General features: G+C 40.3%; 1 protein-coding gene across 1 annotated transcript in view; it reads right to left on the reverse strand.

Moving 5' to 3' along the window:
• SSC4D (scavenger receptor cysteine rich family member with 4 domains) overlaps positions 1-18,089 on the reverse strand; it is a 34,339-nt gene that overhangs the window by 3,179 nt on the left and 13,071 nt on the right. Inside the window, exons 4-7 of the mRNA XM_077299639.1 lie at positions 12,840-12,920; positions 12,681-12,755; positions 7,823-8,134; positions 3,880-3,957 (exon numbers count right to left, since the gene is read on the reverse strand). Of these exons, the coding sequence (XP_077155754.1) occupies positions 3,880-3,957; positions 7,823-8,134; positions 12,681-12,755; positions 12,840-12,920 (546 nt within the window). The remainder of the gene's footprint in view (positions 1-3,879; positions 3,958-7,822; positions 8,135-12,680; positions 12,756-12,839; positions 12,921-18,089) is intronic.

Below are 18,089 nucleotides of genomic sequence, written 5' to 3' on the forward strand. Positions count from 1 at the left end.
ATAAACTATTTCACCTTCGGTTATCATCTGCCATTTCAGAGATGTCACATTAAAGCTCTGTATCGGAGATTGTTATGAAAACTTTCTGGAATTGATGGGAGTCACAGCTCACGGACATGTCAGAAGATAATTAATGGTTCAATGCTCCTTAAATGTTTTAAAAAGTTTTATTCTAACACTTCAACAACTAGGTTGTAAGAATGTCAATAGTCAACTGTGTCCAGAATACATATTTTCATTGCTATTAACAATTGTGCCTTTATTATAATGTGGCCATTTATTAAAATGGAGCTATCAACATGTTTTTGCCACCTAATCAGAGAGCAGCGTAATTTAGAGACAGAGACCCTCATTCCAGTGATGTGTCATTTACTTGGCTGCTTGCTGTAGCTTTTATCAGCAGGTGATTATTACTAGAGGACTAATAACTCTGCTGCCATATACAGTAGCATGTAAATGTTTGGGCACCCCTGGTCAAAATAACTGTTACTGTGAACAGTTAAGCAAGTTGAAGATTAAATGATCTCTAAAAGGCCTAAAGTTAAACATGACACATTTCCCTTGTATGTTAGGCAAAAAAATATTATATTGTCATTTTTTTCATTTTAAAAATTGCAAAAAGGAAAATGGGCCAATGCAAAAGCTTCAGCATCCTGCATGGCTCGTACCTAGTAGCATCTCATTTTGAAAGTATCAGAACTTGCAAACAGTTTTTGTAGCCAGCCTAAAATCTTTCTATTCTCATTTGAGGGATTTTCATCCATTCCTTTTTGGAAAATTCAGTTCTTTGAGATTCCGGGTTTGCCTTGCATGCACTGCTATTTTGAGGTCTAGTCACAGATTTTCAATGATGTTCAGATCAGGGGACTGTGAGGGCCATTATAAAACCTTAAGCTCACATCTTTTGAGGTAGTTTAATGTGGATTTTGACTTGTGTTTTAAGATCATTATCCATTTGTAGAAGCCATCCTCTTTTCAACTTCAGCCTTTTTTACAAATGTTATGTTTGCATCACAAATTTGTTGAAATTTTATTGAATCCATACTTCTGTCTACCTGTGAAACGTTCCCGATGCCATTGGCTGCAACACAACCCCAAAGCATAAGTGATTCTTTTCCTGAAATTCTATGCCCTTTTTTCTCCACACAGGACTTGTTTCGAAAATGCATCAGGCTTGTTTAGATATTCTTTTGCATACTTTTGATGCTGTGCTTTATGGTGGGGACACAGAAGAGGTTTTATTCTGATGAATTTTGCAGTAAGGCCATATTTGTTCAAGGGTCTCTGAACAGTAGAAGAATATAACAACACCAGAGTCTGCTAAATCTTTCTGAAGGTCTTTTGCATTCAAGGACGTGTTATGATTTGCCTCTCTAGAAATTCTACTAGCAGCTCTCACTGAAATTTTGATTGTTCTTCCAGACATTATTTTGCTTTCCACTTTTCCTGTTAACTGCCATTTCTTAATTACATTTAAAACTGAGGAAATTGTAACTTGAAAATGCTTTGCCATCTACTCATAACCTTCGCTTGCGTTCTGGGCCTTCACCATTTTCAGAGTGCTAAGCATCTGCTTAGAAGATCCCATTGCTGCTGTTTTTTGGCACAAGGTTAGAGGACGCTTGGTTTTGATCAAGTTGGGAAATTTGAGCCATCTGGCCTTTCCTAAAGATGATAATGAACAAACCATAGCCCTCATGGGCTAATTAAGGTCTGAAACCTTGGTAAACGTTATCTGAGCGCTCAAGTCTCCAAGTGTGCCCAAATTTCAAGCTTTTGCATCAGCCGATTTTCCATTTTGTAATTTTTAAAATGGAGAAAAAAAAGACTATATATATATATATATATATATATATATATATATACACACACACATACACACATACACACACACACTGTGTGTATATATATATATATATATATATATATATATATATATACACAATATTGCCTAAAATACAAAGGAAATGTGTCATCTTTAACTTTAGGCTTTTTAGGGATCATTTCATCTTCAATTTCCTTAATTGTTCACAATAACAGTAATTTTGACCAAGGGTGCCCAAACTTTTACATGCCACTGTACATCAATGTAATCATGGTTTCTGGCCCTACACTTTCCTACTCTGATATGGGGTAGTAAAAATCTAGTGACAGATTCCCTGTATTAACTATTAATGTCTTTTGGATAAAACAGATCTTTATGACAGTTATCTGTACATAAAAGTGGCCTCTCTGTGCCTATTTTTGAAAAACTAACTTCTTTTAGACAGAGGCCTTGTATATGTTGAGATTCATTACCCAGAAGTTTATACCTGATTGCTTTAGAATGTTGGGTTATTTAAATAATGTAGTTGGCACAAAAAAGCAATTTTTAACATTTGAATGGAGTTGACTAGGACTAAAACATTATCCTTCTATAGGATAGGTCATGAATATCCAATCAGTGGGGGTGAATTCACTTGAATAAGAAATAAGCGGCAGTTCCCAGGAATGGCCATTAAACAATGTATGGAGCCATGCTATTCCAACTCTGTACATTGTTTACAAATGCTGAAACAGATAAAGTGCAATTGATGTTGGAACAGCGACAATCTGATTCTGATGAGCTATCCAGTCAATAGTTCATGCATTTGTTAGTTCTGGACAAGCTTTTTAAACATATTACATTTAGAAAAGTATTTTTTTTTTAGGTAAAACATTTTAAATAAAACCAATCTGGTCAACTGGGTAGAAGAACTTGAAACTCTTGATTAGAGTTCGCAATGTTGGATATAGATATCAATTGGGATAAGATGGGTTCTTGGGTAGAGATCTACTGCAGTAATAAGTAATTTCAGATATAAAGTATTATAGAATTGGTAATTTTATCAGCAAAAAAAAAATTGAAATTCTTTAAAATAGAGACTTTGTTTACCATTTGAAGACATGCCCTATTTTAGGCCTTCCCAACATAGACATTTTTTATTGTTCTACATCAGATCTTTTGATCGATTTTCATCAATGCATTCTAAGAGCCATCAATTTTTGTTTTTCAATTCACAAACCTGTTTGAAGGCTTTTTTAAAGAACAAGTTTTAGGTTTTATGGCTACCATTTTAAGCTACAAAAATGCACCCTGCAGTACAATTCTGCCAATATTAAACATGCTGTATCCCAGCTGTCTTCAGAACCCATGGACCCTCTAACACAGTGGGCTAACCAAAGGAACCATATGCTTCTGTCAAATGTGACATGCTATGGGTGCTGTTGACTGCAGTGCCTAAGTGGTGAATAGATCTGGGCCTTCTTTTATCTTAGCTTTTTCACCAGGCCATATGGCTGTGCCATTCACTAGAGATACTATTATGTCCTATGGCAATTAGAACCCTCCAGTAAGTACAACATAGTATCCCTTTTTTGTGGGAAGGGGCTAGGTGCTCCAATCATATTCTTTCATTAACCGGTCTCTTCTAATTGTCTCCTCAAAAGTTGCATCTCACACATTGTGCAAGAGCCACTACTTCCTCCTACCAAATTGAGGCCACATTTTTGCCTTAGGTCACCTTACCCTCTCCTCCATTCTATTTATATGGCATGATTCTGTCTACTTGATAACCTGGACATCATGACCCAAATCACATGAGAGAGGAAGCTCGAAACTACTTCACTCAACAATGATGTCCAGTGAGCACTTTGGAATTTGTTCCACACTACAGAGTGGAATGTCTACAACTGTCATAAAGTTGCAGGGCCTACAAATCAGTAGAGACCCGGAGAATTCTGTCAAGTAATAGCAAGTACACTGTGACCTGGTCCAGCTGTGACGGAGTACTGACCAGGGTCCTGAAAATCAATTTTATCAACTCTAAGAGATTCCATTGAGTCTCAGGCCATACATACCATCTTTTGGAGGTGTTGCTAATTTAGTGGTCACATCAAAGCTGCTTCCTTTGAAAAACAATTCGGAGTCTCTCACACCTAAGAAATGTAATATATTGTTATTTCTAAATAGAATAATAATGGCAACATTCAAGGTTAGCAATAGAAATATGCAGCATATTGTGCTATTCATAATCTGGACATGACATTATTGAAGTGTGCTCCAACCAAAGCGCATTTATTTAAGAAGGTAAAGAAGATTCATTGAAGGGAATGTCTCACAATGGGTTTTTTTTATTAATAAGTTTTGATGATAATCACATCTATTTATAAGACAAAATAAAATGTACTGTTTTAACATTTATTTTTTTAACATTTTCTTTTCTGCAGCCACTGGGGCTGCCATTTTTATTTGCTTTTGTGCAAGTGTCTGAGCATGACATTTACACATCGCAAATACAGCACTTCCTGGCCATAGAAAACTGTGGGTAGCGAGTGACCGTATCTCCTAAACTGTGGCTGCCTCTGCTGTAAACTAAGCACACACCCTGGGCTGCCCAGCACAAAGATGTCTGGGGAACCAGGTAGCATTTTTTGTAGCCCAATACTCTGCACTGAACTACAATATCCCCTTGTCACCAATTACTCAGTGTTCAGCGCTGTGTAGGGACAGGAAGTCTGGCCAGTGGTGGTGAGAGAAGGTTCAGGGCAGTGGTTGCTAATGCTAGACTATATAGTTATCCTCACAGCTGGAAGACACTTTTACTATATAAGCATACAGAGCGTCAGCTCCATACACGTCGCCTGTAATAGGGACTTCCGGCTCACACAAACTGCAGTGTGATCCAACTGGTCTGAATCACCATCATGACTGAGAGGACCGGAGCAGCGTTGTGAACAAAGTGAAGACGGAGCTGTGAGTAAATCAATACATTTCACTACAGTACTTACAATTTTACACAGGTTGAAGGAATACAAATATTAATGGGAGTTCTTCTTTACAAATAAATAAAAAAACTGAAAATACTTTCTATCACCGCATTTATAAGTCCACTATCAAAATGTAATTTTATGGTATATGCTATAGACAGAAAGATAATCAAAAAGCCAGAATGTATTTTTTTCGGTCACCACACCTCCTTAACAAATTATAGACTGTTCATGTCTGTCAGTGGGCAAACTTACAAAATCAGCAAGGGATCAAATACTTATTTCTCCCACTGAATGTACACTAAAATGGTATTAATAAAAGCATCAGCTCATCACACAAAATAAAAAACCCTCACATCTCTCCATCGACGGGCAAATAAACGGGTTTTAGAAAATGGTGCCACAAAACAATTTTTTTTTTCTGTATTTTTTATTTTTAACTTCTGATCTTTTGCTCAAAAATATATGTTAAAAAATTATCTTTTTTTATCATGCAGTGAATGTTAATAAAATCCCCACAAAATTGAGGACTTGTATTGCATTTTCATACTGCACTGTGGGGAATGGACACCATTTTAATTTTCATTTCACTTAGCAGAAAAGTCAGAATCAACGCTGACAACAGTCTTCAATGACACTGTTCACATGTCAGTATCACATTATAGTGATCTTTTTGCAAACGCCCAGAAGGGGAGGAGAAGTGACATCACACACGTGAGCAGATCCCGCCCACTTTTACTACAGTTGTAATCTGAACTAGCAGTACACTAGATTTTCATGAAAGATTTTAACAGCTGCAACTCCTCACTGGAAAGTCCGTTGCTTTCCGTAGGAGAATTTAGGTCCCAATATGTCAACAATAGCTTCCTTTGAATATAGACAATTGAGCTTCCTTTCACCATAGACCACTGTTCACTAGCATCCTGCTGACACTATTCCTTCCCTGCCTTCAATCCTCTTTAAATGGGCCTTCTGCTCCCCCTTGGGAAAAGTTCTGTAGCATTTAATTGGCCTCCCTGGCCTGGATTTCAATCTGTTAAATGACTCTTCACATTTTCTGGGTCCTTAGGACATATTATCTGATGTCCTCCTTATCATAGAACACACTTTTTAACATGCAATTCTGCAAGCTATTACACCTTAGGTCTTTCACTACTAAATGTTAGGCCCTATCTGATTCACTACCATGAATCTGTCTCTTGTATACCCATGTAGCACCTCCCATTCTGGGCTAGTCCCAACTATTAACTCTAACTATACCCAACTAAGAGCATGCAAATTGCTAAACAGACTAAATCACATTTAAAACTATGCAATGCATTACATACTAACATCATATCTTCAAGACCAGTTGTGGGCAGTACCTCCACTTCCTTACACATGTGTGCTCTCCGTCTGAATACTAACAGATATCATGAGTGCATGCTCAGCTATAGCAGGAGAAGGGTACTGATGATGAACAATGCGATTTGAAGCAAATTAGAAGACCAATGATTGGGTTACAAAGGTATGCCTAATGTAAATAAAATGGTGCATTTCTGGTATTGAATTCTATTTCTGAAGTGCATTATTCTTCCAAGATCTTTTAGATGAGATGCAATTTTTACCGTGGTAAAACTCTTTTAAAACCACACTCCTGTTGGGTTTTCTATTGCAGCGCTGGAGTGGTGTCACTAATCTAAGTTCCCTGCACTTAGTCTTAGGCTGCCGTCCCACTAGCAGTATTTGGTCAGTATTTTACATCAGTATTTGTAAGCCAAAACCGGTGGTGGGTGATAAATGCAGAAGTGGTTTCTATTATACTTTTCCTCTAATTGTTCCACTCCTGGTTTTGGCTTACAAATACTGATGCAAAATACTGACCAAATACTGCGAGTATGACGGCAGCCTTATACTTACCAGCATCTGTCTTCATCTTTTATCGACGCAGCTCTGCTGCTATGGTCAGTCTCAAGCAGTTTGTGACCTGCTGAATCGCTCCAGTGTTTGCTGGGCAAGCCAGAGGTCATAATAGCTCAGTGTGAGTCTATGAGAGCCAGAGAGCAGCTCTCAGACTTAGGGCAGAGACAGACTGCCGTATTTCTCATGCGAGAACCGCATCGCACTGCACGGACTGGCCTGGCACCTCTCCTGTCCTGAGCATGACAGCGTGATGGATTACGATGCAGATGTCAAGCACAGGTCAGGAGAGCCGACAGCCTGTATGAGGTTTACAATGCGATTCTCGCACGTTAAATATGGCAGTCTGTCTCCACCCTTACATTGAGAACTTGTGACTGTTACCTCTGACTTCTGGTCAGTCAGAAGTCGCGGTTAGGAGATGGCGGATCGGGACTAGAGCAGTGCAGGGAAGAGCTGAAGATGGTGGCTGGTAAGTACAATACTAGGGTAAGGGAATTTAGTTTAGTAGCCCTACTCCAAGACTGAAATAAATAAATAAAATGCTGGAGTGGTGCTTTAAGCCATTTTACACTTTTATAATGAAACTCATATATATAGAAATGCAAGAATGTAGAGTAGTTCACTTATTAGTGCGGTACTGTGTGCTCCAGAGTTACTTTCTTTGTTTTAAAAGTGTCATAGTTTTTATGTCTGAACTTCACAGATCTGGCTCTGAAACACCATGACTAGTGATGAGCGAGTATACTCGTTGCTCGGGTTTCCTGAGCACGCTCGGATGATCTCCGAGTATTTGTAAGTGCTCGGAGATTTAGTTTTCGTCGCCTCAGCTGAATGATTTACAGCTGCTAGACAGTGTGAATACATGTGGGGAATCCCTAGCAACCAGGCAACCCCCACATATACTCAGGCTGGCTAACAGCCGTAGATGATCCTGCTGGGGAAACAAAAACTAAATCTCCGAGCACTTACAAATACTCGGAGATCACCTGAGCGTGCTCAGGAAAACCCGAGCAACGAGTATACTTGCTCATTACTAACCATGACACCATGGAGAAAACACAATATAATAGGCTACATTCACATTGCCTTTTTGTTATACAGTTGGCTTATGAATCAGGTAAAACATATTTACCTTGACAAATTACACCAGCATCTTCATGATGTCCACAATTATGCTGCCCCCAACCTAGGTTGAAGCATTCGATTAGATCTTTCTCAGTACCAACACAATCTACATTATCAAGGAGGATGGGACCACTGCCATAGCCAAAATAACTAAGAGTTGTAGCCACAATAGCAGGACCACAACCCATCTGCTTGCAAACCACCTGTGCGTTGTTGTAATCCCAGTCATCATCACATACAGTACCCCAAGTATTCTGATAAAGCACTTCCACTCTTCCTTGGCAGCTGCTATTTCCATTTACTAGTCTAATACTGCCACCTGGTGGGTAAAAGGGAAGAACAATTAATGTAACAAAATATGTTGTTGTTTTTTTATACAAAGCTAACAGTTTTTACCTAAATAAGACTTCTTATTTTCTTTTATGTAGAACAATTAGTATTGAACAATTATTTTACATTTGTGGTTTATTGCTTCAATTAGAATTATATTTAGTTAAATGTAAAATTATGAAAATGCAACCTTGCATCATTTTCTGACTTCATTGGATATTGTTTTCTTCTGAAAAGCAATGATATGCCTTTATTTTTCCTTTCTTTCCTTAATGAAGTTTAGTTGGATGTATGAAAGAGGTATTGCCTCCTTTAAATTGCTACTATTTTATGTAGGTAATTGGCTTCTTTGTCTCGTGAAATTGAGGTCTGTTTAAATTGATTTGTAGTAATTACAAAGAAGTTTATTCAAACTAAAGGAGACTCCATTAGAAATGCTTTCTTACATTATAATTGATCTGGTGTCCCTAAAAGCAAGGGTCGACATGCTTGAGTGTATTTTATGTATGGATCAAACAGGTGCACATATCTCTAAACATTGAAAATTCTGCTTTAAAACAAATAATCTAGTTATGTTATGATCTGGACTGGATTGGAGGTTTTACTATTACAATCACTAGGGGGATGACAGGGTGGTAGCGTAGTCAGTAGGGAAATCAGAAGTCGGTCCACAGGAGTGGCAGTGTAACAAGAAGCAGTGAAATCCCTGAAAAGCCCTTGCAGGATGTGCCATTAATGAGGAGAGACTGCCATCAGGTGGCCAGGCAAAATCAAGCGGAACCGAATGGTGCTGGAATATACGCAGGGGGAGTGACTTTGTGTGCTGGACCTGATCAGGTGACTCACAGGAAGGACTTCCTGGATATAAAAGCCCTGCGTACCAAACTGCAGACAGATTTGGCTCCAGGGATGTTGCTGAGGCCTACACTGGTCTCAACAGAAAGCCTATGACAGCAAGGTGTCGGCCATCGCCTGACAAGGCCCTGATAGTGCTAACATATTCCGCAGCGCTTTACAGTTTGCACACATTATCCGTGCACCACGTCAGTAAAGCTCAAGAGATCAGATGTCGCCCTTCAAGAGCCGAGACCTGGTCCACTTAAGTCTAATCCTGAGAGACTTCCAGCAACGGTCAAGCAGAGAAGATCCGTGAGGAGACTGCAACTGGTGGGACATGCCTACAACTGCGGAAGGACAGTGCATGTGAGCAGAGTCATCACTTCCAGCTATCCTCTATGGTACCAGGGTCAGCTGGTATTATGGTCTCGGGTTGGGAGGGGGCTGGTTTATATAGGATGTTCAATCAGGAAATCACAAGATGAAGCCTATCAGAAACAATACAGGTAGTGGTATCTGGACTGGCAAAGAACTGTCTAGAGAGCTGAATAGCTCAAGTGGAAGAGCTGGTGCACTGGAGTTGCAGAGTTTGAGTCCTGACAAATTACATTGTGGAAAATGACATCATGGACACATCTGAAGGCTATCAGTTTGGACAAAACCTTTTCATATTTAGCTGACATTGTACCAAATGTAAATAAGGTGACAATAAGCATTTCACATAGCTGAATGGACGGTCCTATTCTCATCTACTAAAACTAAATTTCCCAGCAGTACCTTGCTTCTCCCCAATGTTTCAGACCTCTCTCTCCTCTCTGCTGTGTGTTCCTGACTAGCCCTACCTCTCCGAATTATCATAAAAATAATCTGTATAATTCATCTTATGCTTCTGTGCACTCTCTGCTTAAGTACAGTACTCTGCCTTTTTTATTTTATCTTCTGCCAACTATATCAGTATAGCTGTCTGTGTGGTTTTAGATAACTTTTAGCTGGTTTCTAGCAGAGCTCAACTATCCTGCACTTTTCTACAATGGATTTTGCAATTACTTGGTACTGCAGTCGAACTGGGTTTGCTGCCTGCTGCTGACAGATCAGTTGTGTGAAACTCCAATTGCTGCTCTGTTGACGCATATTGCCCTGCTGCTTCTCCTGACACCATCTCACACAGGAGCAGCTCCAATCTAGACAAACCCAGAGAAGAGCTATGCTGGCGGATGAGAAAGTGTGCACTACCCATGATCAGTCAGGAGCAATAGAACTACAGTAAAATGGTCCCAATGGCAACTGAAGTGGAAATAGAGCCTAAAGGGGTATCATTTGTCGGGTGATATGTGTAAAACGGGGCAGATTCAAAACTGAGCTATACTGTCGCAAATACATATACGCGTACATTATTATAAGATCACATTGTGATTCTGGGAATATCTCTTTAAATTCTAACTAAAAGAAGGGGTTAGGCGAGGAACACCCCACACCCCCAATCAATGAAGTCTATATTCCCTAATGCTATACAGGTCTTTTAATTCTGGGACTAATAAGGCCTGGGTCATAACCTGGTGATGCTGGGTCCTATTTTAATGTTTCTAATAGAGCCCACAGCTATGACATGTACAGTGGGTCCGGAAAGTATTCAGACACCTTTAAATTTTTCACTCTTTGTTTCATTGCAGCCGTTTGGTAAATTCAAAAAAGTTCATTTTTTCACATTAATGTACACTCTGCACCCCATCTTCACTGAAAAAAACAGAAATGTAGAAATTTTTGCAAATTTAATAAAAAATAAAAAATAAAATATCACATGTTAATAAGTATTCAGACCCTTTGCTCAGACACTCATATTTAAGCCACATGCTGTCCATTTCCTTGTGATCCTTCTTGAGATGGTTCTACTCCTTCATTGGAGGCCAGCTGTGTTTAATTAAACTGATAGGACTTGATGTGCAAAGGCACACACCTGTCTATATAAGACCTCACAGCTCACAGTACGTCAGACCAAATGAGAATCATAAGGTCAAAGGAACTGGTCAAGGAGCTCAGAGACAGAATTGTGGCAAGGCACAGATCTGGCCAAGGTTACAATAGAATTTCTGCAGTTCACCTTCCAACAAGACAATGACCCTAAACACACAGCTAAAATAACAAGAGTGGCTTCTGAACAACTCTGTGACCATTCTTGACTGGCCCATCCAGAGCCCTGACCTAAACCCAATTTAGCAACTCAATATTGAGCAAAGGGTCTGAATACTTATGACTAGTGTTGAGCATTCCGATACCGCAAGTATCGGGTATCGGCCGATACTTGCGGGTATCGGAATTCCGATACCGAGATCCGATACTTTTGTGGTATCGGGAATTGGTATCGGGATTAATATCAATGTGTAAAAGAAAGAATTAAAATAAAAAATAGGGATATACTCACCTCTCCGACGCAGCCTGGACTTTACCGCCGTAACCGGGAGCCGTTGTACCTAAAAATGCGCGCTTGAAGGGCCTTAGATGACGTCACGGCGCTCTGATTGGTCCGTAGCGGTCGCGTGACCGCTACGCGACCAATCACAAAGCCGTGACGTCACCTAAGGTCTTTCAAGCGCTTGAAATACCTTAGAAGACGTCCGCAGCTTCTGATTGGTCGCGTAGCGGTCGCGTGACCGCTACGCGACCAATCACAAAGCCGTGACGTCACCTAAGGTCTTTCAAGCGCTTGAAAGACCTTAGATGACGTCACTGCTTTGTGATTGGTCGCGTAGCGGTCACGCAACCGCTACGCGACCAATCAGAAGCTGCGGACGTCTTCTAAGGTATTTCAAGCGCTTGAAAGACCTTAGGTGACGTCACGGCTTTGTGATTGGTCGCGTAGCGGTCACGCGACCGCTACGGACCAATCAGAGCGCCGTGACGTCATTTAAGGCCCTTCAAGCGCGCATTCTTAGGTACAACGGCTCCCGGTTACGGCGGTAAAGTCCAGGGCGCATCAGAGGGTGAGTATATCCCTATTTTTTATTTTAATTCTTTCTTTTACACATTGATATGGATCTCAGGGCCTGAAGGAGAGTTTCCTCTCCTTCAGACCCTGGGAACCATACAGGATACCGTCCGATACTTGGTGTCCCATTGACTTGTATTGGTATCGGGTATCGGTATCGGATTAGATCCGATACTTTGCCGGTATCGGCCGATACTTTCCGATACCGATACTTTCAAGTATCGGACGGTATCGCTCAACACTACTTATGACCATGTGATCTTTCAGTTTTTATTTTTTAATAAATTTGCAAAAATTACTACATTTCTGGGTTTTTTTTAGTCAAGATGGGGTGCAGAGTGTACATTAATTAGAAAAAAATGAACTTTTTGGAATTTACCAAATGGCTGCAATGAAACAAAGAGTGAAAAATTTAAAGGTATCTGAATACTCTCTGTACCCACTGTATGGGACGTTATCCACAGCTCCCAGATTTCCATCTCATGTCCTGGAATATTTCAGAATCATTTCTGCATGAAAATTATCAATTGTTGGACTGGTGATATTGGTAAAAGTTTGTAAGTATCCCAATAAAAATTAAAATATATGGAATAAATGTGCATGTCTCTTAGGTTTCTAATATTATAGAGGTGTGTAGATATTTCTTAACTATTTTTAATTTGATAGCATAGGATAAAAATATTAGGAAAAAAGGTAAAAGAAGAAAATAACTTACTTTTCCTCCACGGCTGTAAAAATACTGTTGTGATCAAATCTCTCTCTGAAGACGGTTGACTTCCTCTCCATGTAACTATAAACAGAGAGAAAATGCACAGTAAATTGTGTGTTAGCAAACATACCATAGAAATACCTCAAGTTAATATGTCTCATTTACCTGTGGCAGTGTCACTAAATGACTCTGCAGTGTCATGGGCCATAGGACTGCTGCTTGGAGTTGTAGTTAAAATTCCCAGACCTGGACATTAGTAAATCATAACACAACAAGAGAAAAAATATTATGTGGATTAAGATATTTCAGTTTTTTAAATTAAACAAAAATGGAAATATATTGAATGTTTAATTTATTCTATGTTTTGTTTATTCTATGTCATGTTTGATAAGTATACATGCATTATCACAGGTTGGGTTGATAACAACCCAGGGCAAGGTACGTACAGTTTTTGACATGCAATAATGCGAGCTTGGAAAATACAGCAGCTCATTCTCACCTAGCAAGTCAGAAGCTATACGATTTCAATAGTAACATTAAGTAATATAGTAAATAATTTGTAAACGATCTGTGATTCCAGCACTCCTAATAATATGCAGATGAATACTTCAAGGGAAATAATCATCTCTAATGTGTTGTGGTTGTTAATAAATATGGGAAAAATTCCAGTTCTCACACCGGCATTTATTAGAGCAGTCAGAGTAGATTGACACTAATGTTTATTGAGTACTTGATAGCTTTTTCGTATAGATCGTTACAGAATGAGAAGTGTCATTTAATTCTTATTAGGTGATGAATTTGTTGATATACATTTCAGTTGTACTGAAAGTGGTAGAAAAGTAGCTCTGTGCATTATACAAACAATTAATGCTTCTTTCGCATTGCATTTTGTAGTGTTTACTGTAATTTCTTTGAAAGTTTCCAATGTATACATTTGCCCTTTATTAGGATGCACTATGTTGATACTGTACTTAGCCTTTCCTGGCTATTAAAATAGGGGACCCCCCAAAAAAAATGATGTGGGGTGCCCCTATAGTTAATAACCAGCAAAGGCTATGCAGACAGCTGTGGGCTGATCTTAATAGCCTAGGAAGAGGTCACGGATATTGGCCCCTCCCAGACTAAAAGAATCAGCTCAGCTGCCCCAGAAAAGGGCCATCTATGAGATGCGAGAAATCTGGCGCTTTGCCTTGCTCTTCCCAATTGCCCTGTAGCAGTGGCAAGTGGGGTTCATATTTGTGGGGTTGATGTCACCTTTGTATTGTCAGATGACATCAAGCCCACAGGTTAGTAATGGAGAGACGTCTATAAGAAACCTATCCATTAGTAACCCCATAGTGAAATTGTATAAAAACACAGACACCCAGAATAAAGTTATTTATTTTAAATAATGACACAGACTCCTTTAATGAATGTTAATTAAACCATACTTACCGAACGCCTAATCCACTGACTCCAATGGCTCCTGCAACAAAAATAAAATAATAAACCACAATATTCCTCACCTGTCTGCAGAGAAGATAATCCATAATGTGCCATGATGATCCTGTTCATTTTGAGAGCAGTGATGTGACTGCTTTCAAAGACCGCCGTCGGTACACTGACAGAAGGTAATCGCTCCCGCAGTGTATCACTGAGCTGCCATGAGAAAGTTTACCAGAGTTTATCAGCTGATCAGCTCCTGTCATCTCTCTTACAGCACCACTGTTGCATGGGAAAGTTCTCAGGCAGTGGTGCTGTAAGTGAGAGCACCGGAGCTGATGAACTATGGTGAACTCTCATGTCAGCTCAGTGATACACTGCGGGAGAGATTACCTCCTGTCAGTGTATTGCCGGCAGTCGGGTAGAGCAGTCAATGTGACTGTTCTACACGTGAGATTGCCGTGGGACACCTGGACTACAGCAGACAGGTGAGTATATGTTGGTTAATTGTTTTACATTATTTCTAGGAGATAAGGGCATCGGGGATTGGGCATTAAGGTGTTTTAAATTTTTTTATTTTCATGTGAATATGTATGTAATTTTGCACGTAGGCACTTTACTCACATTCAATAAATCTATCTCTGTTCTGCTATCTTGTTGTCAGTATCTGTTTGCTTTCAAGCACATCGCATCTTACCCGGTTTCCATTGGCAGTACTCATGCGCTGATTTCCAGACCCCGGCTGACTTCCGGATGTGCCACAGATGTTCCACGCAAGCGGTTCACGGAGCTCTTCCTCGGAAGTTATGTTGTTCCAGGGGCATGGCATCTGCATCATGCATTGATAATGCCAATCCTCTCACTGGGCACACTTTCCACCTCTATTGGTCAGGCACTTACATAAATAGATCACCTCCCCTCACCTAGCCACGCCCCCAGGAAAAAAGACAGTGGTGAAATGCGCATCTGGGTGAGGAAATGGCTTTTCAGACCCTCTCAGGTATATCTTTTTGCTTTATTATTTGCAGGTATTCACTTTGACTAACTGTCTTATGGTTATTTAACCTCCCTTTACTGATGACCACTTTTTGGTTCATGAGGCTATTACTCAGATACAAATACCAGTACCATCTGCTATATTGCTTTGCCTTCATGCATGATAAATTGTTCTTTGATATCCTGGGCATATACACCTATTAAGACTTTATTTTATGATCTGGACACTTTACCAATAGATCATTTTGAGGACATTGAGCACTAGGCACTTTATTTCTTCATATATATGCAACTAGATTATTATAGTTGCCATCTGTGTTTAAATAGCATCTTTAGACAATTCTTTTTATTGCATTATTGCATGGTGATGCCCGTGTATTTTATTGGTCCTTAATATACTTGCAAGCTTGACATTTTTGGTCCGGGCCGTCCTCTATGTGAGACATTCTGCTTTTTTATATGTATTTGGTTTTAATCATTAATAAAAGTTGAATTTTATTCAAATAGATCTTTGCTTCTCCACGTATATATTTGCTTCATGGGGTTGGTGCTTAAACAGGCACTCAGTGCCAGGAGTGGTCCATCCCATACTTTAACCCCCTAAATGCTTCAATCAAATGTGATTGCAGCATTTCGGGAGCCGACAGAGGGATAATAGTCTCCAATTCCAGGGTAGAGGGACTAAGTAAAGTTGCTAGATCATGCTCAGAGCATGATCAACAACTTTATCTATCTGTCAGTGCAGAGCTGACAGTTTGCATAGCGATCAGCCGGCAAAAAAAATTAGTCCCATATTGGGACAAAGTAAAAAAGTTAAAAAAAGGAAACATTTATTTAAATAATTGTAACAACATAAAAAAATGAAAAATAATAATAAAAATATCAAAAGATATTGTACTCATAAATAAATATATGTATGAAAAATAAACAAAAGTACACATATTTGGTATGGCTTGGCGCACATTTATCCTGCACTCTGCATTGAGTGCTTACACTGGGATTTCCGTGTAAATCTCTGAAATATGTGATTCAGATGGAATCCTCAATGGAAGATTCCCTATAATGAGGCAGATGGAGGCACTGCGGATGCCGTCTGACCTGTGATCTGGAGGTGCCCATCTTTTTAGGATTGCATGAAAGTGCCGTTGCCCTCAGTTTTGTGAAATTCTAAATAGAAGTACACCGCTGAAAAGAGGTCAGATGGAGTCCAGAGTAATTCTGCTGCCTCATTATAGGAAACCCCAAAGTAAGTGTTCAGCGTAGAGCTCCTGATAAATGTGATCCCAAATGTTAGGTAAAATGTTCCCAATAAAAGCTTCAACTCAATCCACAAAAAAGCAAGTCCCCACTCTGGTCTGTCACCTGTTAACAGAAATATAGGGGGCTTCCATGTTACCGGTGGTACAAAGGCTCTGTAAAAGCGAAATGGCTCCTTAACATCCAAAAGAAATTCGTTCAATTCTCCGCTCCCAAATCCAAATGCCACCTCCCTTCTGAGCCCCACAGTGTCTAAACTACATTTTACATCCACATGCTTGGCATTTCTGAAGTGATGAGAGCCCGCCCAACTCATGGCTGCATGTCTCCAGAAGCAGGGGCTGTGCATAACGTTCTGGTGACTGCAACGTACTGGTCACTACAGCGTACTGGTCACTACAATGGCAGTTTGCAATTTTCAATCGGCAACATTCATTGCCGCTTGTTTCTGGAAAACACCCATGGAGCAGATGTGTCAAACTGCATTCCTCGAGGGCCGCCAACAGGTCATGTTTTCAGGATTTCCTTAGCATTCCACAAGGTGCTGGAATCATTCTGTGCAGGTGATTAAATTAACACCTGTGCAATACAAGGAAATCTTGAAAACATGACCTGTTGGCGGCCCTCGAGGAATGCAGTTTGACACCTCTGCCCATGGAGTCAAAATCATCACTACACCTGTAAAATTCCCAAAGGGGTATAATTTCCAAAATGGGGTCACGAGGGGGGATTCTGTATATGGAGTCCACAAACTGTTCTAGGAAAATCTGCACTCCAGGAGGCAAATAGCGATCCATTTCTCCCAAGTCTCTCTCTGTATGGATAAGTAGTACTGTAGCCAGACATGGGGTATTGCCATGTTTAGTAGAAATTGAGGGACAAATTATGGTGCCATTTTTAGCCACTTCTTGTGTGAAAATGTAAAATCTGAGGCTCAAATTTTGGTGGTAAAAATGTAGTTATTTTTCTTCACTGCCCAATGGTATAAAATTCTGTCACACAGCCGTGGTGTCAATATGATCACTTCACCCCTAGATGAATTAATTGAGTGGTGTAGTTTGTAAAATGGAATCACTTATGGGGGATTCTGCTGTTTTGGCACCTCATGGGCTCTCCCAGTTGGCCATGGCACCTGCAAACCATAACAGTAAAATCAGGCGCTCTTCGCCTTCTGAGCTTTGCACTGTGCCTGAAAAATATTTCCCGATTATATGTACATTGGTGCACTCATGAAAAAATGGACATCAGTTTGTACGGATGCCACCATCACACCCTCCGGGGTAGCTTCCTCCTCAGCCAAGGGAACTTAACCCGCCAATATCCTGCTCCAGCACATTATCCGCATTTCATGGGTCAGGAGACCCACATCCAGCTGTGGCATCGTTGTCCACTGCAACAACATTGGCGGGGGCACTGTTGGCTCTTGAACAGCTCCAGCTGCATGCTGGCTGCATCTTGCGGCCCCGGTGTGATGATTTCCACCAGCTCTTCCTCATCAACGTCTTCCAGACTGCTGTACAACCCGCACGAGTTCTGACAACTGTGTGCCATTTTCTGTGAGATCCTCCTGCTGCGGTCTCACCTCTCGCTTGTCACAGGAAAAATGGTGCAGAATGCCTTCATGTGCGCCTGACTCCACCTCTTCCAAGGCCAAACTACTGGCATGACCGCTGCGTCACACTACACTTCCAGCTGCTCCACCTTTAGGGTACCGTCACACAGTGGCATTTTTATCGCTAC

This window comes from Ranitomeya variabilis, chromosome 3 (genome assembly GCF_051348905.1).
Source record: "Ranitomeya variabilis isolate aRanVar5 chromosome 3, aRanVar5.hap1, whole genome shotgun sequence".
Classification (NCBI taxonomy): Eukaryota; Metazoa; Chordata; class Amphibia; order Anura; family Dendrobatidae; genus Ranitomeya; species Ranitomeya variabilis.